General features: G+C 52.0%; 1 protein-coding gene across 7 annotated transcripts; it reads left to right on the forward strand.

Annotated features, from left to right (window-relative positions):
* Positions 1-165: 165 nt before the first annotated feature.
* Positions 166-27,056, forward strand: BAHD1 (bromo adjacent homology domain containing 1). Of its 7 annotated transcripts, none has more exons than XM_036297332.1 (7): positions 166-353; positions 16,853-18,292; positions 20,353-20,735; positions 21,668-21,827; positions 22,214-22,290; positions 22,986-23,086; positions 23,527-27,056. In XM_036297332.1, the coding sequence occupies exons 2-7, from the start codon at positions 16,867-16,869 to the stop codon at positions 23,714-23,716; spliced, it is 2,337 nt and encodes a 778-aa protein (XP_036153225.1). In that variant the 5' UTR covers positions 166-353; positions 16,853-16,866; the 3' UTR covers positions 23,717-27,056. The 7 variants fall into 7 exon arrangements, with proteins under 7 accessions (XP_036153225.1, XP_036153206.1, XP_036153196.1 ...); XM_036297313.1 differs by lacking the exon at positions 166-353 and adding an exon at positions 382-620 and having other exon boundaries at positions 20,356-20,735; XM_036297303.1 differs by lacking the exon at positions 166-353 and adding an exon at positions 383-620.

Genomic DNA, 27,056 nt, shown 5'->3' on the forward strand with positions numbered 1-27,056 from the left:
GACGAGGAAGCAGGAAGGAGGGTGGCGGAGGCTCCGCTCTTGGGGAGTTTGTGGAGGAGCCGCGAGCAGCGTAACGGATCCCGGAGCCCGGCCCCCGCCGCCCGCCCGTCCGGCTGCCTGCCCCGCCCGTCCGGCCCTCACCGTCCGCCCGCCTCGGCGCGCCCGCCCCCCCGACGGCCCCGCCCGGCCTCGGCCCCCGCTCCGCCCGCCCGGTCCCGGCCCCCAGGAGGAGGCGCTGACGCAGCAGCGTGGAGCCCGGGAATTGAGCGCCCCCGGGGGGTTCCAGCCGCCGGATTCCAGCCCGGCTGGGGCCTGCGGGCGCCCAGAGCCGCGCCGTCCGCGCCACCGTCCCGGTGAGCTAAGGGCTGGGGTCGAGTAGGGGGGAAGGGGCGAGTGGGCAGGAGAGAACGAGCAAGGGAGGCGGACGAGTGAAGGGGAGATGACCGGCCGCCCGTCAGCGCGCCCCACCGAGAGCGCCGCGCCGCCGCCCCCGCCAGCCCGGGAAGGGACGGACGGACGGACGACGCGAAGCAGGTGCGGCCGCCCGCTCACTCGCGCCGCCTCCCTCCCCGGGGTCCGGCGCCACAGTCCCGCCATCGGGGAGCGCGGCACGCTTCGAGGTGACAGCCCCCGGGGGCCTCTCGCTTCGATGGTCGGGGGCGGGGCGGGTGGCGGCCGCAGGGTGGCAGCTCGGCCGTGCGGCGGCGGCGCGGGCGTCCCGGGCCGCGGAGGGCGGGAGGACGCCGGTTGTTTCTTCGCCGCGGCGTAGCCGGCTCGCCTCCGAGTGCGCGGGCGGCGAGGCCCCGGCCCCCCCGCGCCGCGCCCCCTTCCCCCGCCGCACCCCCTCCCCCATCGCGGTCCCCGAGGCTAGGGGCCGAGGCCGGGGGCGGCGCCGCGGGATTGCCCGCTCTGGGTGGGGGGCGCTCTCCCGCGCTGGGAGCTGACCGGTTATTGCTGGATGGGGGGCAGGGGACGGGGGCCGCACCGGGGCGGGGGGTAGTGTAGACCCGACCGGATCGGACTGAGAGGAAGGGAGGCGCCGAAGACGGAAGGGAACCGGTTCGAGGAGCGAGTGTGGGCCGCGGGAGGCCCGGCGGGGACCGTGCCGAGCGGCGGCCGAGTCTTAGGTGGGGCGGAGGGATCGAAGTTGTCAGACCGCCTCTAAGTGACAGCAGGACCCCGTGCTCGCGGCCCGGCCTGGTCCTGCCCTGCCCGCCTCGCCGCCGCTCCTCTGGGGCCGGGTCAGGTCGGGCCCAAGGGGCCCGCTCGGCGTTGAAGCGCCGGACAAAGGCGGCGCCGGAGCGGGCGCAGGTGGTGGCGTCGGGGAGGGGAGCGGGTCCGAACGACCCACCCCGAGGGGCGGGCGACAGGCCTGTACTCTGCCCCGGGGCCGGCGGGGGGCCGGGGTGCCCGCCGGGAGGAGCTGTGGCACCGGTTCACCGCTCCCGCCGCGGATCGCCTTGAGGTTCTAGGAAGAGTGGGGGTCGACCCGGTCAGGGTGGAGGGGCGCAGGAGCAGAGGTGAGGGAGCCAATTCGGTGGGCCTGGCAGGTAACGACGATGTTGCTGAACTCACCTAGGCAACAGCCCTGTGAACCCCTAGAGCCTGCCAGGAATGAGGCTTTCAGCAAGCAGTCTGCCCACGGGCAGAGGTTTAATCCCACCTGGGACATCTCCCCGTCACCCCTTGTCGATAGTTTTAAGAGGACAGATCAGTTGTATTGGGGACTAGGAGACACTGCAAGATGTGCTCCAGCAATCCATCCACACTGCTTTCGGCACTTTTTTTTTTTTTTTTTTTTTTTGCCAAAGAAGGTATCCACATAGAGAAATGAAAAGCTGTTTATAAATCCAGGCAGAAATTTAATGATTAGATAAAAAAAGGCTTGCAGTCCTTTTCCTTTGTGCCACCTGAGGGACTTTACTTTCTACTTTTCTCCATCCCATGTCTTCCCCAAAAGGGCCCCAGAGGGACAACATGTCCTGGAGGGGCAGCCCTGTACTTGGCCAGCTGGAGGACACTTTGGAACCAGTGGCTTAAGCTGTGAGTTCCTCTGACCCCCACCAGCGACCATCTCTAAACTGGATGCTGTTTTCCCATTTGTAAAAACCCACTCAGAGCTCCCCCCCATGTGATCCCCAAATGGAAGAGTTGGGAACACAAAGACGGGGAGACTCGGGCTGTATAGAATGCAGACTTTTGCTGAGAATCTGGGTTTGAGTCCCACCTCAGATAGGTGTTGGTTAAGAGCTGCTCCCAGCTGTGGTTGGCTGTAATCTCACTCTGGGAAAGCCGCCTGTCAGCCTTGCTTAGTATGGGCATGGAGTTAATTTATGCCCACTCTCCATCTTCCCCAGGGGGGTCTAGACCCCAGCCTGAGTGAAGTTGAGGCTTGTGGGATGAGATGTGTTACCTCATGTGAGAGATTAAAGTTTGTTCTGAGATAATTTAATTGTATGTCTAAGATTCGGAGAATGATGAAGGCCCTCGTGCCTGGTCTGGAGCTATACAGTGTGTGATTTCTTTTGGTGGCAGTAAGAAGAGGGTAACCTGGTCTGGCCACTGGATGTAAAGGGTAATTAATTGCCACAACAGTGATTTTCCTCTTTGACAGGCTCTTACCTGGCAGGAGTCTCATGTCAGTCAGCTCAAGTGTTTAGGAGGGTTTACTCTGGAGAGGTTGGCCAGTGAAGAGTTTCTGTCTTTTATATCTCCCTCCTTTTCTTCCTTTCTGTTGTCCTGCTGTTCCAGTGTCAGACCTGTGTTGTCATGGCCTCCCTTTTCCTCTGGTCCATCTGACCCAGTCTGTCCACAGCTGCTAGGTCATTCTTCCTAAAGCACTTCTTCCCCCTGTAACTTCGCTATCCAAGGACTTGCAGTGGCTCCCATTTTCCTGCAGCCTGATCCCTGACAGCTCCCCTAACTCTCCTCTAGCCATGTCATCCACATTTATCTCCCTGCATCTTTGTTCCTGCTGCTTTCCACAGTTGTCCCCAGTGAAGAGCCCTTTACCTTCCTCTCCTCCAGCCTAAACCCTACTCCTCCATCCTCTCCCTGTCACTCAGACCACTCCAGGCCAATATTGAGTGTTAAACGTGTGTGTGTGTGTGTGGTGCCCCCGTAGAGTGCTATTGCTTTTATTGAATGAGTAAATGCAGTTGACTGCTTAGTTGGGTGGGAACAGAGGGAAGACTTCCCTTCTGCTTTCCCAGCAATGCTCAGTGTCGAGCCCTTCGTGTGGTTTCCAACCTTTTCTGTCAAAAGTTTATAGATGGGGCATCTTTGGGATGCTTTAGCATGGGGAACAAATGGAAATTTAGCTGTTTCTGATATTCTGGCTGGTGAAGAATCTGTCATGGATTGCTCACATGACACCACAGAGATATGAATTGGAAAAAGACTATAATCCTGTTTTTCTCCTACCTCACCAGGCCATTCCCTTCACCCGGCTTTGCTGCTCTTATGCAATCTTCCTGTTGTCCATGCTAAATGAATCCATATGTTTTATCTCTTCTCAATCCTGGGTGTAAATTGGGAGAAAACAGGGTTCTGACAACAGAAAAGAAAAGGATTCCTGGATTTGACCCATGGATGGGACTTTGGGCACTGGTGTTGGATGAGGTGTTTATAGGGGCATTGCTGACATGGGAGGTAGCCCCATACTGGACCCCTCAGAGAGGAGAGCTATGATCCCAGCTGCCTCAGAACTTCAGTTTTTGTTTACCATCAACCTTGGACCATGGGGGAAATAGGAATGAGGACTGTGACTGGTTTGAGTCTAGACAGTGAAAAAATAAATTCTGCATCCATCCCCTTTCCCCCAAACATCCCTTTTGTGCCCCAGTTTGATGATTAATGGATCAGCATTTCCCTTCCAAGCTGGAAGGCTACCCCTCACAGTTGCCATGGCAATGTAGACCGCTCCCCGTCAATTAAAAAAAAATTCCTACTTCTCTCCTCCTTGCTTCTGTAGCAGGAGACAAGCTACATCAGAATGTAGTTCCTGGGCTCTCTCCTCAGCTACTCCGGCTGTTTTTGCTGTGTGTTCTAGAACATAGCCCTTCCTCTCTTTCTGGGATTTCCCTGAGTTTCTTCACCCTGAGCAAATTGTGCCCCTCTTAGATCCAACAAACCCTGAAATACTTCTATGAAGAAGCAAAGAAAATAACTATTTTTTTATTCGTCTGCCATCCAAATTAAAAACCAGAAAGAGCCCTCTTCTAACTTTTTCTTTGGGGTTAAAAAAAACAACCCTCCACACCTTCTCTGGTATATAGGGGTATAAGTTGGGGAGCATTTTGACATCCATAAAGGAAGTTTCAGTAAACCTGAAAGGAATTCAGCTTACCAATATACTTACTTTACGTTGGAGTTCTATAGAGATTTTTCAATTTATTTATTTTCATTCATCTCTACCTCTCTGTCCCAATATTCAGGAGGACTTGTGTATTTTTATTTTATCTGTTCTTATTCCTGTTGGCCTTGCTTGGGCAACATCTGGCCTCAGTGCCCTGTTGCAAGGTGAGTCATTAAAGAGAAAAAAAAATCTTAAGGGAAAAATGTCTCTGGAATTTAGAAGTAGCCTGTGTTGAACTAAGGCTGCCAGCCGAAGCTGCCAGGTTTATGGAGCATTATACAGACAGCCCCAACATTAAAGGGCCTCCTTTTTATGAATGGGTTGGGAAGAATGTAAATAAAGCAGCATCTCTCAATGGGGAAGCATTTTACATAAGCAGCACTACCCTAGTCTAAGTATTTATGGGAATTGCTAGCACAATCTGGCAGGACTCGCTTGCTTTGTGAACTTGCTGATGTGCTTTGGAGGGACAAGGAGAGTATGCTTTGATACTCAGGGCGGACCCAGCACTCCTGCTCTGCAGGTCCCTGGCCTTGACTTGATGGGCCAGCTCATGGCTAGAAGTGCCTGTTTACTCTGAAAAGATGGGAAATACAGAGTTTAGTCAAAAGTTCATGATGATTGGAAGCACTGGCTCTGACGCCTGGGGTCCTGAGATTCTACAGTTCCTGGCCTTTGTGCTGCTTCGGTCTCCCCAGAACAGGGGACAGAGAGGACCTGGATGATGAAATCTGGCCTGGTTTTATGGGAGGCACCTAACTGGAGTAAAATGGACTGGTTTGAATTTCAGTTCCTTTATGTTTCCCCTGCTCACCTCCTGGTATGGCCACTAATGAGCAGTAAACCGGCTAACGGAGGAAGAGTAGTGGCAGCCGGCCTACTCAGGACCAGACGAAGAGCTGCTGAGTACCAACCAACAGGGCCCTTGGATTTCAGTGAGGGGAATTGGTACCCTGCCTTAGGCAACTTGGTCTAGAAACTTGGGGACCAGAGAATTGTAGGTTTGGTGAGCAGGCCTCAGGGCAGTTATGTCCAGGACTTTGTGTTGTGCCCTGAGAAGGATTTTCATCCAGAGTCCATACCAGTGTGATATACCTGCAAGAGTGGTTGGTTATTCACCTGATTCAGTGTCCGTGCCTCCCCGCCCCCCCGAAAGATAACTGTCCTTGAGGTCCTCTGCAGGCCTGATTTACCAGGAATAAAAGAATGGGTTTGTCTCTTAGCCTCTGTGAGATGTAAAATGGGAACTTTTTTTCCATGGCACAATGACCAAGTTATATGAATGAAAAAAAATGACAAGTGACTTTTCTTAATTAACAGTATGGATGCAGGCTGGAATTTGGGGTCTACATCTTTCTCACATCAGTTTTTCTAGGGTTTGGGAGAAGGTGCTTCCCTGTCCTCAGTTAAGGCAAAGTGACCTGTTGCATTTCTGATTTTAGTGACCCCGGGATCTCACCTGGAGTGGCATTGACTGCTTCTACTTTCCAGTCCATCTCCACTGCCTGTTTGGGCCCTTCACCCTCCCTCGATGCAGCTTTCAGTTTCCTGCCTGCAGAGAAGGATGGACTACACTTAGGCCCTTTTCCAACTGCCGCTACCTGTCTGAAATGTTTGGGGGGATTTCAGTTTATTAATCACATTCTTACTTGGCCAAGTAGTGTAAAGGTGATTTATCCGTTTTTAGAGGATCTTTATAGAAATCATGGGAAAGGTGTTAGGGTGCTGCTTGATGCCAGGATATCCTGACAAGTATGCCAGAAGGGAAGATTCATATTTCCACTATAGACCCTCCTCCAAAGTGACGGGTGTCCCCTGTTGTGTGCCTGGAGGGGTTCATACAGTTTGGACATAATGTAAAAAATAATTATAAAATTGATGAAATGACTGTAAGACATGATCTTCAGAGAAAATTGAAAGGACTTGGATTTATTCGGTCCCAAGGGAGGGGGCCAAGGGGCAGTTACTATGTCTTCTCACATTAAGGTGGCTGTTTGGAGTATGACCAAATGTCAGTCTTCATTGCAGTTCAGGCTGGAAGAAGGATATTGTACCTGATTAAAGAGGTGTGGTTAGATGTGGGAGGGAAGTCTAGACTTTTCTGGATTTACCGTAAAATCAAGACAAGATGCTTTTGAAGCCTTTGCAAAACCCTTTCTAGGATATGAAATGGGTTTGTTTTCAAAAGTGCATGTAAGCCCTAGCCGGTTTGGCTCAGTGGATAGAGCGTCAGCCAGCGGACTGAAGGGTCCCGGGTTTGATTCCGGTCAAGGGCACATGCCTGGGTTGTGGGCTCATTCCCCAGTATGGTGTGTGCAGGAAGCAACCAAGATCAATGATTTTTCTCTCATTGATGTTTCTATCTCTCTCCCTTCCTCTCTGAAATCAATAAAAAAATATATTTTTTTAAAAAAGGGCATATACTAGTAAGAATTTATTGGGCTCTTTGAGCAGACTTTTCTGTAGAAACAGTCTGTAAAATTATGTTTATGTTTGTAGCTCCCTGATGCCATTTAATTGGAATACACCTTCAATTCCTTTAAGATGAAAAATTAGGAAAAACTGTTAATGTGTTATGCCAATAATTAAAACAGCACAGAAAAACAAAATTGAATTTGCAAGTTGAACTTGAATGTTGGTCTGTGACCCAGCAGCTGTCCTCTGTTGCAGGGGTGGTGTACAGAAGGTAAAAGAATTTGCCTCTTTGTACCACTGTTTTCTCCTTTTTCAGATGGGGTAAATAACTATCCTGTGAGGATAAATGAGACTGAATGTAATGTGCTTAGCTGGCAGCAGGCGCATAGTGAGTGCTTGACAAACATGAGCCATCGGTTATACCCGAAGCCTCTGGTGGATCAGGAATTCCCTACCTTGCACACGTAGGGGATTCAGGACTGAGAATGCTAGCTCTGGTTCTTTGCTACTGCGTTCACCTTAGAATTCATGACATTCTTTGTCTTGATAGACGTGTGCCTCCAGCACCAGCCTTGCTCTTTTAATGGTTTGGGATAAGAAGTGAATGAGGTCCCTGGCCTTGACTTGATGGGCCAGCTCATGGCTAGAAGTGCCTATTAATCCTGAAAAGATAGCTGGGCAGGTTGGGAGAGAGAAGAAAGAGGATAGTAGTGAAAGAGGGTTGTGCAGTGTAAATATAAGAGATTTCCTGAAGTAGTCCTATTGAACTTCGGCTTACACTGAAGAGGCTCCTGGGGATGGGGAGAGTTTGAGTGTCAGAGTTTCTTGTCCTGGGCTCCAAGTGATGCCGTTAGTCTAGAGCAGTGGTCGGTAAACCGCGGCTCGCGAGCCACATGCGGCTCTTTGGCCCCTTGAGTGTGGCTCTTCCACAAAATACCACGTGCGGGCGCGCATGTACAGTGCAATTGAAACTTCATGGGCCATGCGCAGAAGTCGGTTTTCGGAAAGGCCTTCCCAATGCTCCACCAGCACAAGCAGAACCACAAAGCAGAGCCTAAAACAAGTATACAAGACGAGTGTGGATGGGAGAGTTGGAAGGGATCGACCTCAGCGAACGTACCTCAATCAGATTGAGGACATTTTTAGCAAAGGCCAGCTTAGGAGTACCCTAATTAAGTTAATAACAATGTACCTACCTATATAGTTTAAGTTTAAAAAAATTTGGCTCTTGCCCTGGCCGGTTTGGCTCACTGGATAGAGCGTCGGCCTAGGGACTGAAGAGTCCCGGGTTCAATTCTGGTCAAGGGCATGTACCTTGGTTGCGTGCACATCCCCAGTAGGGTGTGTGCAGGGGGCAGCTGGATCCATGTTTCTCTCTCATCGATGTTTCTAACTCTCTGTCCCTCTCCCTTCCTCTCTGTAAAAAATCAATAAAAAACATTTTAAAAAAATTTGGCTCTCAAAAGAAATTTCAATCGTTGTACTGTTGATATTTGGCTCTGTTGACTAATGAGTTTGCCGACCACTGGTCTAGAGTAGAAATATTATATGGGATGGGACAGGTGGGCAGCCAGATCTTCATTGATTAAGTTCTTATTAAGTCCTGTGGATGGGATTTAGTGGTAAGGAAAACAGAGCCTGCCTGTCCCCATAGAGGTTACATCCTAATGGTGGTGGCACTAATAACTTAGTTAATTAGTTAGGTTGTAAGATACTCAGTTGGGTGTCCATAACTCTGGTAGGCTCTGCTTTGTGGTTCTGCTTGTGCTGGTGGAGCATTGGGAAGGCCTGTCTTGGGTCTTGTTCCTCATGGCTGGTTGGTTCAGGAGGTTAACACACTTGCTGGAGATGCTGAGGGCAGAGCTCCCATCTCTGCCTGGCTGGACAGTTTCTTCTGTTCAGGACAAGAGAGCACCTCGAGTCTTGGCAAGCCTTCTTAGAAATCTAAATTGTTAGTTCTTGGAGTCTCCTGGCGGTTAAACCAACACATATTCTTTGCCACTCCTGGGCATGGGCCTGGAGCAGGCTGGTGAGCTATTGTGTTTTTTGAAGAATGGTGCATTAGTAACATGAGGTTTCCACCTGATTCTGCGGAGAGCTGTTGCTGAGCTTTGGGGAACCCAGCCCTATTTCTGTTTTATTTATCCCACATTGTTAACTGCCCAGAACAAATGGGTCTTCCTTCAGGAGGAGATTTGTTGCTGGCTCAGCCTGGGCACTGCTGGTTCTAGGTGGGAGGGTCTGAGGAAGCTTAGCCAGGCTGCACGTCCCTGAAATGTCTCATGGAACCAGTAGGACTGAGTTCTGAGGAAAGGGGCATTTGTCTCCTGCCTCAAAAAGACTTCAGCTTTTGTCTGTTGCCCTTCCTGCATCCAAATGTTTGTGAAGCCAATTTCTCAGAGTGCTGCCCACTCCCTGCTGGGCTTTTTTTTTTTTTAAATATATTTTTTAATTGATTTTTTACAGAGAGGAAGGGAGAGGGACAGAGAGTTAGAAACATCGATCAGCTGCCTCCTGCACACCCCCTACTGGGGATGTGCCGCAACCAAGGTACATGCCCCTGACGGGAATCGAACCCCAGACCTTTCAGTCCGCAGGCCGACACTCCATCCACTGAGCCAAACCAGTCAGGGCCCCTGCTGGGCTTTTGTTCTGCCAGTACACCTGGCATGAAGGAGGACCTCTGTCTGAATGAAGTTCTGGCTCAAGTGTGCCCTCTGTGAAGCTGCAGTGGGAAGAGAGCTCTCTCCACTGAGTTCCAAGCACTTCATCACAGTCCCTGTTACACTCTCTTGCCCTCTGTCTTCCTACCAGCCCAAAGCTCCCAATTTCTTAGGCTTTTTTGCATTTTTCTTTCAGCACTTAACCTAATACTTGAAATATAGGGGGAAAGAATGAGCTTGTATTGAGCACCTTTTGTATACCAGGCACTCTGCTAGGCACTTAACACATTCTTATTTAACTTGATCCTCATAACAACCTCGTTGGGTAGACAAGGAAACCAAAGCTCAGAGAAGTTCAGTTCATTGACCAAGCCCACTAGGATTAGCAGCAGCACCAAGAGGATTCCAGCACCAAGTGGTCATCGAATGTTGGCTGACTGAGCAAAAGTCACAGAGGTGCCATAGGTCTGGGAATGAGCCACGGTGCTCTGGCTTAGTTGGACCCACACCTGCAGGTATAGGTCTGCCTCGGCCATATAGGAGCTGTGCGCTGGGAAGAAGCTAGGGGAAGGCAGATTTCTTCAAGTAAGGGGATGTACCTTTAGAGAAAGCCATAAAGGCTAGTTTTGTACTGTACCTGGTTACTTTCTAATTTGTCAGGTTAGAGTTTCTTAAGGCAGAGCACTGTTGTATGACTAAAATACAATGCTCTCTTCCCACTGTCCTAGCTCAGGGGTCTGTGTGTATACATCAATGTCTAGATCTGAGGGTACACTGTCTCTCTCTCAGCCCACTACCTGCAGGAAGGACCTTGCCCTACAAGTAGGGCACTGGCAGTTTCCAGTGAGGAGGAGATTCCACCAACTCTAATGTTAATATACAGTGGCAAAAGTAGGTTTATAGTTGTTCATATGGAAAATACAAAAATTAATAAATAATATAAGATTAAACTTTTGAATACTCACAACTGTAAACCTACTTTTGCCCACTCCTATAGGTTTATACTTAATTACTATTCTTACATAAAATGGGGGCGTCCCACTTTATTATAATCTGAGTTAAAACTCCCTTCTCTCCCCATTAAGATTTATGTTCCTTTATAGCAGGGGTGGGAAACATCTGGCCTGTGGGCTATATAAGGTCCGAGAAATCATTTGGCCTGGCCCTGCCAGGGCATTGGAGGTGAGTTAATTAAATGTTTGACCAGCCCATAGAACATCGGCCTGCAGACCAAAGGGTCCTGGGTTTGATTCCAGTCAAGGGCACATATCTTGGTTGCCGGCTCCTCCCTGGCCTGGTCCCTGGTTGGGGCTCATGAAGGAGGCAATTAATCGATGTTTCTCTCTGTCTTTCTCTTCCACTCTCCCTAAAAATCAATGGAAGAATATCTTTGGGTGAGGATTAACAAAACAAACAAAAATGTTTGACCAAATATAGCAGGCTAATTTTTAAATTGATAATTTGTATGGCCCGTGAATGATGTTATAAATATCCAAATGGCCCTTGGCAGAAAAAAGGTTCCCCATACCTGCTTTACAGTTACAAGAGATGGGATGTCTGGTTTTGCATTTGGAGCCAGAGTTAGTGGAGGTTCTGAATACTTGGGTGCAGTTCTGGGCCTGTGTGTCTGGGCTGTCCTACTGGGATGGCCAGAGTGGACAGGAGTAGGCAAAGACAGGGCCAGCTGCACCCCAGACCCCACGTGGTGTGGGTATGGATTTTCCCAACTGGGCTGCTCCTGTGTCACTGGGCTCCTGGGATCCCCCAGTGTGAAGTGTGAGGAGCAGGTGGTCTGACAGGCTGTAGATAGGCTTGATGCCTCTGGGGGACAGCCTCAGCTCTTCAAATGGCTGCCAGACCTCAGGGCATGTATAACACAAGCTGAGTCCAGGGGGGTCAGGCCAGTTCTCTTCGGTTGGGAGCCCCTTGCTTCCTGCCCAGGTGTTTGTAGGATCCTAACCTGATTTCATAGTGAATTGAGACCCTGAAGTAGTGAGTAAGGCAGAATGGGCACAAGGGAGCTGGGGCCCTGGGGCCCTGGGGCAGTCAGATGGCGGGAACAGGCAGGATGCAAACGCTCTGATCCCATTCCTGGGCCTTTAGCATCTGAGGAGCTCCTCTTTCACTGTAGTTGTTTCTCGGTGTGGAGTTGTAGTTCAGGGTCTTTTGGGGTACAGTTTTTGCCCCTGTGCTCTTGCTGTATTATAAATTGAACCTCCCATAATTCATCCCACAGTGGGTCCTGCATGGGAAAGAAGCAGTGTCTTCATCCATCTCTAAGGTTGACACTTTTGGGTTTTCAGTGGACTAGTAGCAGAGCAGAGTTGAGGTGCACCCTGGGTTTTCAGATTTCCCACAGAGGAAGTTTGACTCCTACTGTGGGGAACCACTGAAGCCCAGGGCAGACCCACCTCTGTCTGTGGGTTTGGAAGCGGGGAAGGATGTTGGTTCCTACCCTTGTAGGTTTGTGCACAGTGACTCTATCATCCTTACCATCACTTTTAAGTAAGGTTCATTTTGGTGTATCCTTTTTAGATGAGGAATCTGGAGTTCAGAGAAGAAAGTTGCTCTGAGGGCCAGAGCTGGCATTTAAATCCAGGTCTGCCTGACTAAAAGGTTTGGTTCTTTTTACTCTACCAGCTCTTGGGGATACCAGCCACATCTCTGTACTTACATGATCATAAGAATTTCAGCAGCTTCCCCTCTCTGTTTTCTCATGAAATAGCATCAACTAAATTAAAATGAACAGGAACCTACCTTTGTGCTCTTGCTCTTCTCTGATAGAAGATTGAAGAAACTCAGTGCTCATGAGAAAGTGTTATTCCTTCGGGAGAGGCGGGAGGTGATTTCAAGAGAGATTGCAGAGGAAGGCAATATTTAACTTAGTACCAGTTGTGTGGCTTTAGGTATAATTGGGAGGTGGCTTGAGTCAGGGCTCTTCTTGGACCTTTCTCCGGTGACCAAGTGGGTCTTTATCTAAGATCCTCTTGAATACGCCACTCCCATTAAAAATAAATCAAAAAGCCCTAAGAGTAAAATTTTTAAAAATTGAATGAGAAAGAGGGAGAGAAAGATACATCAATTTGTTATTCCACTTATGCATTCATTGGTTGATTCTTGTATGTGTGCTGACCAGGGATTGAACCCACAACCTTGGCACGTCAGGATGACCCTCTAACCAACTGAGCTACTTGGCCTGGGCCTAATAAGCAAAATGTAAAATGCAGTGGATAAGAAAGGTTTCAGAAAGGGCAGTAGGGCAGAGCCCCAAGTCTGGGGGTGGGAGTGTGACCTAGAGCTGGGTAAGTAAAGGGAGAACCTTGGCCGAGAGGCTTTTCCTGCCATAGACCAGCCTCTGCCCTCTGGAACTGCCTATTCAGGTTTTCCCCTCAGTCGAGCCCTACAGGCCATACTTCTCCAAGCTTCTGGCTCTCCTTTGCTCACCCCTTGGATGTGCTCCACCTGGGCTGGTGTGGAGTGGGTGCGCAGTGCTGCTGCAGCTTGAGGGCAAAGACCAGTCCTCCCTTTCTATTTCTGTGGAGATGACTTCCCCCAGCAGACTCTTATTTGACACTCCAGCTGGGCCTGATCTCCCCCTTGATTTCGAGACCTGATGTGCCTGGGACTGAGATGGCTCTTTGGCTGTCTTTAGAGTACACTTGTGATTTTGCCCCTGGCTGGGGTGGCTCAGTTGGTTGGGCATCTTCTCATGCACTGAAAGGTTTCTGGTTCCATTCTTGATCAGGGCAAATGCTCGGGTTGTGGACTCCATCCCCAGTAGGAGACATGCAGAAGCCAGCTGATTGATGTTTCACTCTCACATCAATATTTCTTTCTTTCTCTTTCTCTCTCTCTCTCTCTCTCTCTCTCTCTCTCTCTCTCACTCACAAAATCAATGAAGTAATCAACCAAAGACCTTGTACGCATATATGCATAACCCATGGACACAGACAATAGGATGCTGAAGACCTGGGGGTGGCTGGAGGGGGTCAATGGGGGAAAAGGGAGAACATATGTAATATTTTCAGCAATAAAAAATAATTTTTTAAAAATCAATGAAAATATTTTTTTTTAATAGAGTACACTTGGGATTTTGGACTGAACATGTGGTTTGCTGGCCATCCTTCATGGTAGTAGGCTATTTGCTCTTCAGAGCTGGGAACAGTCAGGCTGGTTTTCTTCAGCGAGAGCTTGCTTGACATGATCTTAAGTGAGTGGTAATGTGCCCTGGGAAATCCCTCCTAGGAACCTTCCCCCAAGGGGACCTGGACTGCCTGTGCCTGGGAAGACAGGGCTTCCCAGAGAGGAAGAGGGTAATGCTGGGAGAACCCAGGCACCCTGTCTCTTGCAGTTAGACAAGTTCCTGGTTGAGCTGGTGTATAAGTGGGAGGGGCAGGAGAGCAGAAGGATTGGCAGAGCTGGAATGGGAACCAAGCCTACTGCTTTCCAGGATTTTCTTTCTCCAAGGAGTTGGGTCACCCCCTGCAGGCCAGGAGCCCCCTCCACCCAGTCCCATCTGGGGAAGGGGGAAGCTGTAGCCCCAGCTTCAAAGCATGACTCACACTTGCTCTCAGTTTGGAGTGCAATGAAACAGGCAGTAGAGACCCCTGCCTCTTCTCAGGGTGATGAGTGACATTGCAGCCTTAGGCACCACATGGAAGCTAAGAATTGTTTTGCAATGTGCCTTTGATGGCCTTGGGTGTTTTTAGTGGATGACGGGATTTGGCAGAATCAAGGGAGGCTAGCAAGAGGCTCTTATGCTTGATTTGGAAATGTGACTCGTCCTCTATGATTTAGAGGCTTCCCTGGATAGTCAGCCAGAGAATCAGGGCATCAGTATGGAGGGATTGGAGGCAGGAGGGGGCCAGTGGGTGTCCCTGAGGGACTGGATGTAAAGAGAGGGCTACTCTACAGGGCAGGGCAGAAGTAGGGACAGACCAGTTCCCCTCAGCTCTTTTGCTCTTTCGTTTTCCAGGCTTGAAAGCACCGCCCTGTGCTCTCTCTCCTTCCCATCCACCCCCTCCTTGCTTTGTATTTGTCCATGTCCTTAAAGGCCACAAGCCTAGGTGACCTCAGCCTTGGCTCCCCGCCATTCTCAGGCCTGACTCCTCTGGTAACTTGGGGCCTGTTTAGGGGCTTTGGCCCCTGCTCCGCTGTGTGGTCTGTTCACTGTCCTCCATCTACAGGCCCTCTGGGGGTGGGAGAGGGCTGGGTCTAGGCTTTCCTAGGAAATAGAGATGTGTTGCTCCTTGTTGCTGCTCCTCCACCTCTGGCACAGGGGTGTCCTGCATTTGAGAAAAGGGCTCGTGAGTTATAAGTAAGTGGGGTGCTTTTAAGCATGAAAGAATACATTGCTAATCAGCATGCTGAGCAAACAGAGATGAGTGGTCACCATGATTAGAAGCAGGAGTCTAAAGGAGTCTAGCAGATGCCTGGGATTTTTTAGGACCTCTCCTGTCTATGCTTCAGGAATGAATGGATTTACCTTCTGTGACTGTGAGTCATGCCTGGGGTCTGGTCTCTGGGCAGTGGCAGGTTCCCCACATTGTGGCCAGAGCAACCCTGGGCATGCTGTTTCTCTTTTCCAGTTTTCCACGTTCTTTCTCAGGGATGAGGGACACCCATGCTGCCCTGGTTTACTGAGCACTCTGTCTCAATTAGTGCAGTATGTCTCGGGAGAGTAGATACTCAGTGACCCCAGCCATTGACCCAAGGCCACTGAGGCTAGCTGGGAAGGGCTGTGGAATCCCTGGGAGCCCTTAGGCCTGGGACTTTCAGGGTTAAATCCTGGCCCAGCAGGAGTCTCCCCCCCCCCCCCCCCCCAGGTAGAGTGAGTGTGAATAACAATTACAGTGGGAAAATAAAGCTGGAAAGCCTAGGCCTACTGGGTGGGGAGGGGGTTGCTGGGTACCAGGGAGGGCAGAGCCTAATCTGGCACCTTACTTGGCAGCACCTTGCTTTGGGTTAGGGAGTATATGAGGAATGAGCCACTCAGTAGTCTCTGACCACCGACAACTCTCCTCCCCACTACTCTGTTGCCTTGGCCATAATAGCTTCTAGTGCACACCTGGCTCTGGCCTCCCTCCCAGAATGGGGTCCAGGCTGCCCCAGGTATGTTGGGGATGAGGGGAAGTGTTTGACAAGCAAAGTTAGGGGATGGTGCCTGGGCATGGGCATTTTTTTTTTTGTCAGGGGCTCTGGGCTTCCTGGTACTCGGGCCATCCTGCCTCTTGCCTGGAGTCTTGCTTATCAGGTAGAAGACCTGCAGAATAGGGCAGGATTAATAAGACAGCTCCCATTAGCCTCCTGAGTTAGTTCTTCTCCATGATGTTTTCTTTTCCCAGCTCTTAGTGGCTATTGGAGGAGTTAAAGATGTACCACACTAGTGTGTGGTCTCTGTGTTTTCCCCCCAAAATTGCTGGACCTGGCTTTATTGACATTCTTTCCCTAGGCACTAGCACTATTTAGGCTGCCCTTCCCTGGAATCCCCTGAGTCAAGGTGGGTCTGGCTCCTAGGGCTGGCTGAAACTTCCCCTGACCACCGACTTCTCAGAGCCAGGCTTTCACCCTTCCTTGGCTTTTCCAGCAAGACCAGATTATAGCTGTCAGCCCTACATGCTCAGCAGGGTGTCTTCACAAGCTGGACTCTGCCTCCTCCATGGCCCGGCAGGCAGCTTCCTCATCTCAACTCCTCACTGTCCATTTCCGTATCATCCTATGGCCAGTCTCAGAAGCCCCATCAAGGGGGAGGGGGTTGGTAATATTTTTGAAGAAATAGATGGACTCCCACCACCCAAGCCCCCTTCCTGGCTCAGTGTCTTCAGAGCCTCTTCCTGGCTAGAGAAGAGCAGCTAGCCGGAGAAAAACAATCAGAGAATTAAGAGCTTAGCTCCTAGTTGCTCCTGTCTGCTGACCCTGGGGCCTGCATTGCTCTGTAGGCTCTCCCAGGGCTTAGTTCAAAGAAGGGCCCTAGGCTAAAAGAAGAATGGGGCAGCCCTAGCTGGTTTGGCTCAGTGGATAGAGTGTAGGACTGAAGGGTCCCAGGTTCAATTCTGGTCAAGGGCACATGCCCAGGTTGTGGGCTCAATCCCCAGTAGGGGGTGTGCAGAAAGCAGCCAATCAATGATTCTCTCTCATCATTGATGTTTCTGTCTCTCCCTCTCCCTTCCTCTCTCGGATCAATAAAAATATATTTAAAAAATAAAAGAAGAATGGGGCAGCCATTCCTTGCACAGCTGCTGATACCCTGACCTCATTGAACTTTTGCACTGTGGAAGAGGATCCCGTGAAAATCCAGGCTGGAAATGGGTGAGGGTAGGCCGGAGTTATTGTAGGTGAGGCTGGATAGGCTGCAGTGGGGGGAAAGGCAGGGCAGGGCAGGGCAGGCTTTTCTTATTGCCTTCCTTCTCTCCTGCAGATTGGAGGTACTTCATGACACACACTCGGAGGAAGTCCCTTCCCATGCTGAGTTCGGGCCCCATTGGCCGCCGGGAGCCCCTGCAAATGGAAGGCAGCAATATGGAGCAGGGGGCAGAGGGTATGGACCCAGGCATGCCTGAGAGCCCAGGGCACCTCACAGGGCGCCGCAAGAACTACCCACTGCGTAAGCGTCCCTTGGTTCCTGAGAAGCCCAAGGCCTGCAAAGTGCTGCTGACTCGCCTAGAAAATGTGGCTGATCCAAGGAGTGCAGATGAGGCTGATGAGCTGCCCCCTGACCTTCCCAAACCCCCCAGCCCGGATCCATCCAGTGAGGACACTGGCCTCACCCAGCCCCGCAAGCGGCGCCTGGCCTCCCTCAATGCCGAGGCCCTGAATAACCTGCTGCTGGAGCGGGAGGACACCAGCAGCCTGGCGGGCAGCCGCCGCAGTCGAGGCGGAGACCACCACCACAGTCGGGACCGTGACAGGGCCACTGGAGGCTGGTCTTCCTCCAAGAAGCGGCCACGATTGGAGGACCGCGGAGGAGAAAGTCGGGATCTGTCCCCAGAGCCAGCACCGGATGAAGGTGCCCGCCGAGATGGTGACCTAGCTCCCAAGAGACTGGCCAGCCTGAATGCAGCTGCCTTCCTAAAGCTGAGCCAGGAGCGGGAGCTACCCCTGCGGCCACCTCGTGCCCACACAGAAGCAGACAGGCGCTCCACTGAGCCACCAGCACTGAAGGCTCTGAGGCCAAAGTGGGCCAAAGTCAATGGCAAGAACTATCCCAAGGCCCAGCAGGGGGTTGGCTCTGGGGAGGCTGCAAGCCCACCCAGCTGGCAAGGGTGCCCTGAGGAGCCATGGTTATCTGCAACGCCTCATGGACCAGCCAGCCAGCTACCTTACCAGCCCCTGAGCAAGGCTCTGGAGAGCCCCTTAGGGCTGCGCCCCCACTTGCCCCTGCTGATGGGTGGACAGGCAGCCCTGAAGCCAGAGCCTGGGCGCCCAGGAGAGGAGTCACCTGCCCCCAAGCAGGAACTGCACCAGCCCTCTTTCCCTACACCCCAGCTGTCCCTCCTGCCTATGCCTGGCAACCCCGCCGACTACAGTGGGCTGTGTGGTCGGCCTGAGCTCACTGCGCTAGGCAGCTTCTATCTGTATTGCAGCCAAGATGGGCTGCAGTGTGGGGGCTACTCCCCATGCCCCATGCTCCCCGAGGGCAAGCTGTCCCCTGTGGCTGCACCTACCGAGGGGCCCCTCGTGGCCCCGAGCTCAGTGCCTGCGGGCACCCCTTTCCTGCACCCTCCCTGGGGTTCTCACTACTGTTCCAGTGAGGATGCTGAAGTGAATGGCTATAGCATCTGTGAAATGTTGCCCCCTTCTCTTACCCACATTGGCACTACCTGTGGCGGCTGTTCCTACAAAATGCCTTTTGCAGCAGGTAAGCCTTCCTGAGGATGGGATGTACTAGAGAGTCTCTGAGACACTGTCCCAGGAGGGTGGGTTGTGGGCTCCTTGAGGTACTACTGCATGGGAGGTAGGGGGCTTTGGAAGGGGAGGACTTACCTTGTTTTGTGCCCCAAGCCTAGGAGCAGTTCCAGGAAAGGGGCCAGTGTTTAGCTTTTAGCAACCCTGCTCTGTCCCCACTGTCTATGGAGAGATTTCTTGGCCTGACAGCATTGGCTGCCATAGGTAGCATTATTGTGGTGGAGGGGACAGGAGGGGCCTCTTCCCTCCCCATTGGGATTGCCAATCTTAGACTCTGAGTAGCAAGTTATTAAAATTTAGGGCTTTTGCCAAGTTGTTTCCATGTCCCTTCTGTCCTCCTTGAAGAAAGCTAGAATTCCTTACTTTCCAGGAGCCCAGACCATCTGCATGCCAGCCAAGTACAGCATTCATAGAAAGGGTGGGGGTTACAAGGTCCAGTAGGTGATGCCAGCTGCAGTAGAACAGCTTTACCCTGGCTATACAGGCTTTGAAAGAGAAGAAGTGCCCAGGCTTAGCATCACCCTGCTAGGGGTGGATAGGGTGGGCACACTCTAAGAACAGAGTTCCCTGGCACTGACAGGGTGCTCGCAGGGCCTGTGGCTTTGGTGTCTGCCTTCCTGGCAAGACCCAGACACCTGAGAGGCTCGTGATACAGCTGATGAGACACCCCCACAGTGATCTCTCTTCCCCCAAATTGGCAGCAGTGTCCTCACATGCTTCTCCAGGCTCCCTTCCTGGCTCCTGAGTGGAAACAAGGTGACCAGAGCCATCCTGGCTGGCAGGTTGGCCCTGCTGCTGGTGAAGTGAGAGGCCAGGCCTTCCCAGGCTTCCCCTCCCTCACACTCCTCTTGTAGGGGGTCTATAAAACAACTTTATAGACCAGTTGACTCTGACCGGACTGGTTGTTTCAGCTTCTGGTGTGAGTTGGAGTTCTTAGAAATGAGAATATGCTTCTTCTTGGGCTTTTCCTTCTCTTTTGGACCACTTTCCAAGTCTGGACACCTAACCTGTGGGACCCAAGGTCCTTACCCGCTTGTCCTGGGACCGTGTGGAAGCACCATGTGCCAGCACAGTTCTAAAGCACTTTACAGATGGGAGGCCACCTGGCATGTAATTGAGCATAGACTGTGGAGCCAGACTTGGAGCGAAAGGTTCTCTCCCACTTCCTTAGTCACGTGACTGGGACAAGCCAATAACTATTCAATGTCTCAGTTTCCTTAATTGTATAATAGGAATAATGGTCTCTTTCTCATAAGGTTGTTGTAAGGATGAGGTGAGTTAATACATTGAGAAGAAAAACACCTAGGCCCTAACTGGTTTGGCTCAGTGGATAGAGCGTCGGCCTGCGGACTGAAGGGTCCCAGGTTCGATTCCGATCAAGGGCATGTACTTGGTTGCAGGCACATCCCCAGTAGGGGGTGTGCAGGAGGCAGCTGATTGATGTTTCTCTCTCATTCATGTTTCTAACTCTCTATCCCTCTCCCTTCCTCTCTGTAAAAAAATAAATTATTTATATATATATATATATATATATATATATATATATATATATATATATAAAAGAAAAATACCTAGAACAGACTACATATTTGCAACTACTACTATTGCAAGACACTGAGAGGTCAAGGGACTTGCCTGAGGTCACACAACTAAGTGGCAGGTTTGGAATTCGTATCCTGAGCTGTCTGATTCCAGCTCCTCTGCTCCTAAGCACTGTGGAAGCTTTAGAGGAGATTAAATCAGAGCTAGAAAAGCTGTTCCCATTATCCACCGCCTTCTTTCAGGTTAGAAGGGGAGATGGAGATGACTGTGGCCCAGTCTCCAAGGTCAAGAAACACCCTTGGCTAGTCACTCTGACAATCCACTTTAAAGGCCCCTGACCCAACTTTTCACCTCTGCAGCCTTTGGGCTCACACTTAGAATTAAAATAGGAGCAGGTTCTGAAAGCAGAGAGGCCAGGGTGGGGTTACTGCTTGTCCTTACTTGTCCTGACCTTCTTTCTCCTTTTCCCAGAAGGCTGCAGGTCCCTGGGCCAGCTGGAATTTCCTCTTCCAGAAGCTGGCCACCCAGCCTCACCTGCCCACCCCCTCCTGGGATGCCCTGTGCCCAGCGTGCCACCTGCAGCAGAGCCCGTCCCTCATCTTCAGACACCCACCTCAGAGCCTCAGACAGTAGCCCGTGCATGCCCTCAAAGCGCCAAGCCTCCTAGTGGCTCCAAGTCAGGTTTACGCACAGGCTCCAGCTGTAGGCACACTGTGAGGAGCAAGGCTGCCCGCAGGCCCAGCCACCCCAAGCAACCACGTGTCCAGCGCCCACGCCCACGCCGCCATCGCCGCCGCCGCACTAACGGCTGGGTACCTGTTGGGGCTGCCTGTGAGAAGGCGGTCTATGTCTTGGTGAGTACCAACTCTTAGCTGATGGGGGAAGAGAGGGTGACATTGGGGACGTAGGACCTGAAGTGAGTTGCATCTCAGGAATCTTGGCTCTAGCTACTCTGAAAGATGACAAGGGGCTCCAGCTCACTTGTGCTCCAGGAACCAGTCATGCTGGCCCAGCCTGCTCCCCTGTCCTGTACTGATCCTGTACTGTGCACCTCGGGGAGGTCAGAGGATGCACACAGACAGCTGGTGGCTGCCATCTCTGTCTTGGACTCTCAGGGAAGTTATCTGAAGTGTTTTCATTTCTCATCCCTGCTCATGCTGTCCCTTCTATTCTGGATTTTAAAATGGAGGACTTTCACTCATCTAGGTGGCTCAGTTGGTTGGAGCGTTGTCCTGTACACCAAAAAGGTTGCGGGTTCGATTTCCACTCGGCACATTCCTAGGTTGTGGGTTCAATTCCCTGTGTGGGAGGCAACCAATCAATGTTTCTCTCTCTCCCAAATCAATAAAACATATCTTTCATAGAGGCTTTTTAGGTAAGTATGTATATGGAAAACTGGGATAGGCAGAGAAAATCAGTGATATAGGAACATCTGGGATGATGAAAAGAATGTTGACTAAAATTTACTGAGCACTTCTGAGGTGCCAGAACTGTGCTAATTACATGCATTATCTGCTTTCATCCTTACCACTACCCTATGAGGTACATACCCCATGTTCCTATAATTATCCTCATTTCACAGATGAGGAAACTGAAGCTTAGCAGTAGTAATTAATTTACCTAAGGCTACACCACCTACAGTGGTGGTTGAAGGGCCAAACCTGGACTATCCCATTAGGAAGCTTGAGGACCTACCCAGTGCTGGGGGTTGGAGTGAGTCGGTTATTGGGGTATGGTAGTCGGTGCAGCCACACAAGCCTTTTTATATCATTGCTTTATTGCACAGGATGAACCAGAACCAGCCATTCGAAAGAGCTACCAAGCGGTGGAGCGACATGGAGAGACCATTCGAGTCCGGGATACTGTCCTCCTCAAGTCAGGCCCACGAAAGACGTCTACACCTTATGTGGCCAAGATCTCTGCCCTCTGGGAGAATCCTGAATCAGGTACCCCCCCTTCCTGGAGTTTGACCTGGCACTGGTCTCCCGTGTTTTTGGCACAGTTTGCCTTCCACTCATCCGGGGTCTGTCTGCTACCGAGGGCTACAGACAGACGGCCTTGTCGCTTAGGTTGCATCAGCTCATTAACCTTTCTAGCCACCAGAACCTGGGCACCTCCCCCCCTTCCTCACCTGTCATTGCTTTTCCCCCCTTCTCCCTTCATACCTAATGGCATTCCAGGCTTCTGAATGCCAGGCTTGGCTTGAGGCAGAGGCTCAGCACTGGCCCAGTACTGAAGTTGGATGAGCCTCCAGGGCAAGTGGCCAGCCTGCCTGCCGAAATAACTCTGGGGTTGCCAGCTGAAGCCTTGACTGCTTCTCTTGTACCCCCAGGAGAGCTGATGATGAGCCTCCTGTGGTATTACAGACCAGAGCACTTACAGGGAGGCCGCAGTCCCAGCATGCACGAGGTGAGTTACCAGGCAAATGGAATGGGGAAGGCAGGGTTTGGCAGAAGGAGATGTTGTAGCATAAGGAGGTGATACTGGGTGGACAGCCATGGGTAGTCAAGTACCTAGACTTGTTACCTTGGATACAAGAGAACTTGGGGAAGGGCCTGGGTTTCAGCCTCTTTTCCCCAATTCATGTTTCAAAGAGTTAGGGGAAGTGGAGTGGCACACCTACCCCCCTTTGATGCTGTCTGCAGCATGAGAGGGAGGGGGAGAAAGACTGCTCCTAACATTCCTTAGCACCATACCCAGTGATGTGCTAGAAGTGGTAATGCCCTCTGGCTGTGGTTCCTGCTGCCCCGCCCCCCCCCCCCCCCCCCCCCCAGCCTGCTTTCACTCTGTCCCTCTGGCACTTTTTGGGAAGATGCACACTGACTCCCCCTCCTTCCCTGGCTGGGGGTTAGGAATCTTAACGAGGGGCTGGAGGGGTTACCTGGGTTCTCCAGGTGCTCCCTCAGAATCTGGGAGGAATGCCTTGGGGTTCCAGGTGAGGAGATGTTAGGCCCACATTCCAGGGAAGCTCCCCGGCTTTCTGGGCACTAGCTGGAGTGATCTCAGGTCAGGAGTCTCAGCAGAGGGGTTGGCGTTAATGTCCACTTTTTCCCTGGAATTAAGTGCTTCCAACCCCGGTAACTGATCTCCTCTCTCCCCTTGAGCCTTTGCAGAATGAAGTCTTTGCATCAAGACATCAGGACCAGAACAGTGTGGCCTGCATCGAGGAAAAGTGCTATGTGCTGACCTTTGCAGAGTACTGCAGGTGGGTGGTGGCCTGTGTCTCTGGCTAGCCTCTCCCCTCAGACTCTTCAGGGCTATTTGGGGGCTGCCTGTAATCTCACTGGGCCTGACCTCCCAGAACGTTCTTCTTTACAGCCTGCTTCTGCCATCTAATATTTTTAGAAGAAAAAAATAATTGTTGCTTGTCTGAGGCAGAGTGGTTGGACAGAATTGGGGGTAGTTACAGTACGGCTCTCAGAAAATACCGAGGAGAATTGGCAGGTGGTCACGAGGGAGGCCTTGGCAGGTCTGTTTCCCCAGTGACAGACTGGCAATTGGCAGAGAGGGTGTAGCCCCTAGGACAGGTGAGGCAGGACCAGCCCAAGTGGGGGGTCGAAGGCTACTTTTCAGCTCTCTGAGCAGGGAAGGGAAGGTCTTTCTGCAAAGGTGGCTTTGATAAAGGTGAATGATGTGTCACTGCAGATTCTGTGCCATGGCCAAGCGCAGAGGCGAGGGTCTACCCAGCCGAAAGACAGCACTGGTGCCCCCCTCTGCAGACTACTCCACTCCGCCACACCGCACAGTACCCGAGGACACGGACCCTGAGCTGGTGTTTCTTTGCCGCCACGTCTATGACTTCCGCCATGGCCGCATCCTCAAAAACCCCCAGTAGCCTCCTCCTGCCCATGGGCAAGTGGGGCTCGGGCGAGGGGGCATTGCTTGAAGCACAGCACTTGGTTAAGGGGCCACAGGGACCCGAGGTTGCTGGCCTGTGGTTCTCTTGGGGGGAGGGCAAGGGCCCCTGTGGGTTCCGGGTCTTATGGGAGGGAAGGGATATAAGAAAAGCATCAGAGCCCACAGCTTGGTCCAGCGTACCTCTCTGTGGTCCCTGGGCAGAGACTCCTGAAGAAGGCAGTCTTCCCTGAGCCTGGGCCAGGCTTGAGGGGCATGGGACCCTGGGGGGAGGAGGAGGTCCTTCAGGAACCAGGCCCAACAGGCCATTCTTTATCCTCCTCTGGGCCCTTCAAGGGATAGTGGGAGCCAGCTTTACCTCACCCACTGTGACCTGCTGCTTCCCCATCAGCCTGGGACCAGCCTCTTTCAGATTCTAGTACTGCTCCCAGCTCATTCCTTTGAGGCATAGAGAGCCAGAGTCTGGCTTCCAGAGCATTGACTTCCTCTTCCTGGATTCAGGGCCTTTCCCTGGCTTTCCTCCTTTGCCCCTGCAATAGCCCCTGGTGCTGGGACAAGTTACCTGGCCCTCAGAGTCATGGGTGTCAGCTTCCTGTTTGCCACCCAGCAGGTCTGGCTTCCCTGAAGTTAACTGATCAACATGGGGTTTTTCATGTCTGGGAGGGCAAAAGGGAGCTAGGAGGGGGTGGGGGACAGGGGGCAAGGAAAATTGCTACCTGATTTATTGAAGACTTTTCCTCATGCCTTACACTTGGAGGTTCTAGGAAACCTCTTGCAGAACTTCACACATGACTCTTCAAGCTACACCCACCTGAAATCAAACCTGCCTTTATTACAATATGTTGTCATGAGTCCATTTGTGTTGTCCCACAGCATAGCAGATCCAGCCCCAGGGACAGCCCCATAAGGCAGCAAGCAGGGCTGGGACCCCAGAATCTGGTAAGGCATGAGGTGGAACTGGGCTGAGAGGTGGTTTTGGGCCCGGAGAAGGCTGTTCTCTCTGGCCCAGCTGCAGCCCACAGTCTAGGTGAGGGCTCGGAATGGCCTGGAGCTCCTGAGCCTTATCGCCAGGCGGTGAGCCCAGTGGAGTGGAAGCTGTCAGTGTGCTGTTGGGCCAAGAATGTCAGGAGCAGCAGCATTGCAGCCTTGGTGTCTGGTGGGATCTTGTCATCAGCCTGAATGAGGCTACAGATGTCCAGGAGCCACATCTACAACCTGGTCAGGGCTGCTCTGGTATAGGAAGCTGAAGCGGTGCCCTATGGTGACCCACTCCTCCAAGTCCTCCTTCAGTGGCAGGGCATGCGGCAGGACAGCCAGCACCTGGGGCTCTGGCTTTCTTGTGGGACTGGCCATCAGTAGATGGGTGAGTGCCCCACAGATAAGATAACATGGACACGATTGCAATGCTCCCATGCCAGGAGGGCCCACAGGAGGCCCACCAGCTTGGGGAAGTATTCCTGGGCAGGGCAGCCCCTGTGATCAGCCAGCACACCCAGCCCGAAGATGGCATTGCTCTACACTTCGGAGTCTGCCTCCCAGGCAGCACTCAGCAGGATGGGGAACAGGTGGGACACAAACTGGTCTGAGGCAGCACCCAGGCCCTTAATAGACTCCCCACTGCAAAGGACGTACCTGCCACTGTGCAGCCCCGTTTCGTCTTGCAGAGCAATAATGGCAAAGACCCAGCAAAGAAGGGGGCGAAAGCGTCTTCCCCAGCCGCAGCTGCCAGGGCAGGAATGGCCTCACCAGCGTCCTCTATAGCGACAGCGTCGTTTTCAGCCTGGTCCTCGTCCTCATCAGCGCCCGACAGGCTGTCTTCCTCTGCAGCATGGCCTTGAGCATGTTGCAGAGCTCACTGAAGCGCCCAGGGCGCTGCAATGTGAGGGTCCCAGAGCTGCTCAGCACCCGTCAGGGCCTCCAGCACGGCCATCAGCACTGTCACCATTTGGCACTCCCACTCCCCGTATACTGCCTGCGTGTAGGACAGTACCACCTCGGCCAGGGTGGCCTGCAGAGCAGCAGTGTTGGGTTCTAAGGGGCAGCTTTGACAGGCCTTGTGCAGTGCACAGCAGAACTGACCCAGAGCCTCATGGGCTGCCTTGCACACTCAGGTGAGGGCTTCAGAGCTTTGAATACTTCTTCAAAGATACTCTCCATGTAGGGAAGGGAGGCCACACTGGTGTTCCCCTTGCCCTGCCACCCCTCACCCTAGTCTTTTGTAGATTGCACTAATTTACATCCCAGTGAAAAAACAACACTGAATCAGTCCGCAGACCTGCTGAGCTGCAGCCACTCACTCTAGGAACTAAAGACCCCATTTTTATTCTTGTTGCCCAGGGGACCTGTTCTCAGACTGCTCCCCAGAGTAGAGTAGGAGACTCAGCCCCCTGTTGTCATTTCCAGAGCTAGGCCCTACCATGAAGTTCTCTGTGGGAGGGCTGGAGCAGCCTGGTTCTTCCCTGTTTGTACCAAAGAGGAGTTTGTGGGGAGGGAGAAGAGCCCTGTGTGGCTTGGGCCTGGTACTGGGAGCCTGCTTGTGAGCACATCCCTGGGGGCAGGAGACAAGGAGGGCAGCACTGGGTCCTTTACCCCCACATGGGCAGACATGGACCCAGCAGGCTGAGTAGGTGGCATTGGGGGGTTGGGAGGGGGGCGGTCAGGCCAGGTCTGGAGAAGATGGAAGTGAATCCTGAGAGCACTCCAGCAATCCTGACCCTATGCTCTTCCTGAGAAAACTGGGCTGCTCCTGCTTGGTCATTGAGGTGAGGGAGGCCTGGATGCTTGAGTGAATTTACACAGGGAAAGCCCAATCCCAAGCCTGAAGAGAAGGGACTCAGGTTCCCTTGAATGGAATAAGCTGTTTGGAGGAAGGCATCGGTCTAGGAGGGCTGTGCAGTAGGAGAGGTTGGCAGAGTAGGGGCTCTGAAGAGCCAGTCTTGGAGCCTGCTGATTTGATTCCCAGGGTGCTGGGTCCTTGCCACCTAGGAGCCCAGCCCCACCCAGCAGGAGAAATCAAGGTCCTTCCTCCCAGGGTCTGCTGCCCAGAACTTAAATGCTTTTGAAATCTCTTAGATGTGGAAATATTTTTTCGAACCTGAAAATGCAGCTGGTAGAATTTCAATGGAGCATAATTCATGTAAAATATATTTTAGTTGATAATTTTGTAAAATGCACTTTTTGTGTGTGTCGACCCTGGTTTCTCAGATCTGTATTTCAGTGTTTACAAGGGAGGGAGGATCTTTCCTCACCTCCCTTTTGACAGAGATTAGAAGTACTTCTTTAAGAAAAATAAATTTGAGAAATTGTATTGATTTAGAAAA

This window comes from Myotis myotis, unplaced genomic scaffold (assembly GCF_014108235.1).
Source record: "Myotis myotis isolate mMyoMyo1 unplaced genomic scaffold, mMyoMyo1.p scaffold_m19_p_1, whole genome shotgun sequence".
NCBI lineage: Eukaryota > Metazoa > Chordata > Mammalia > Chiroptera > Vespertilionidae > Myotis > Myotis myotis.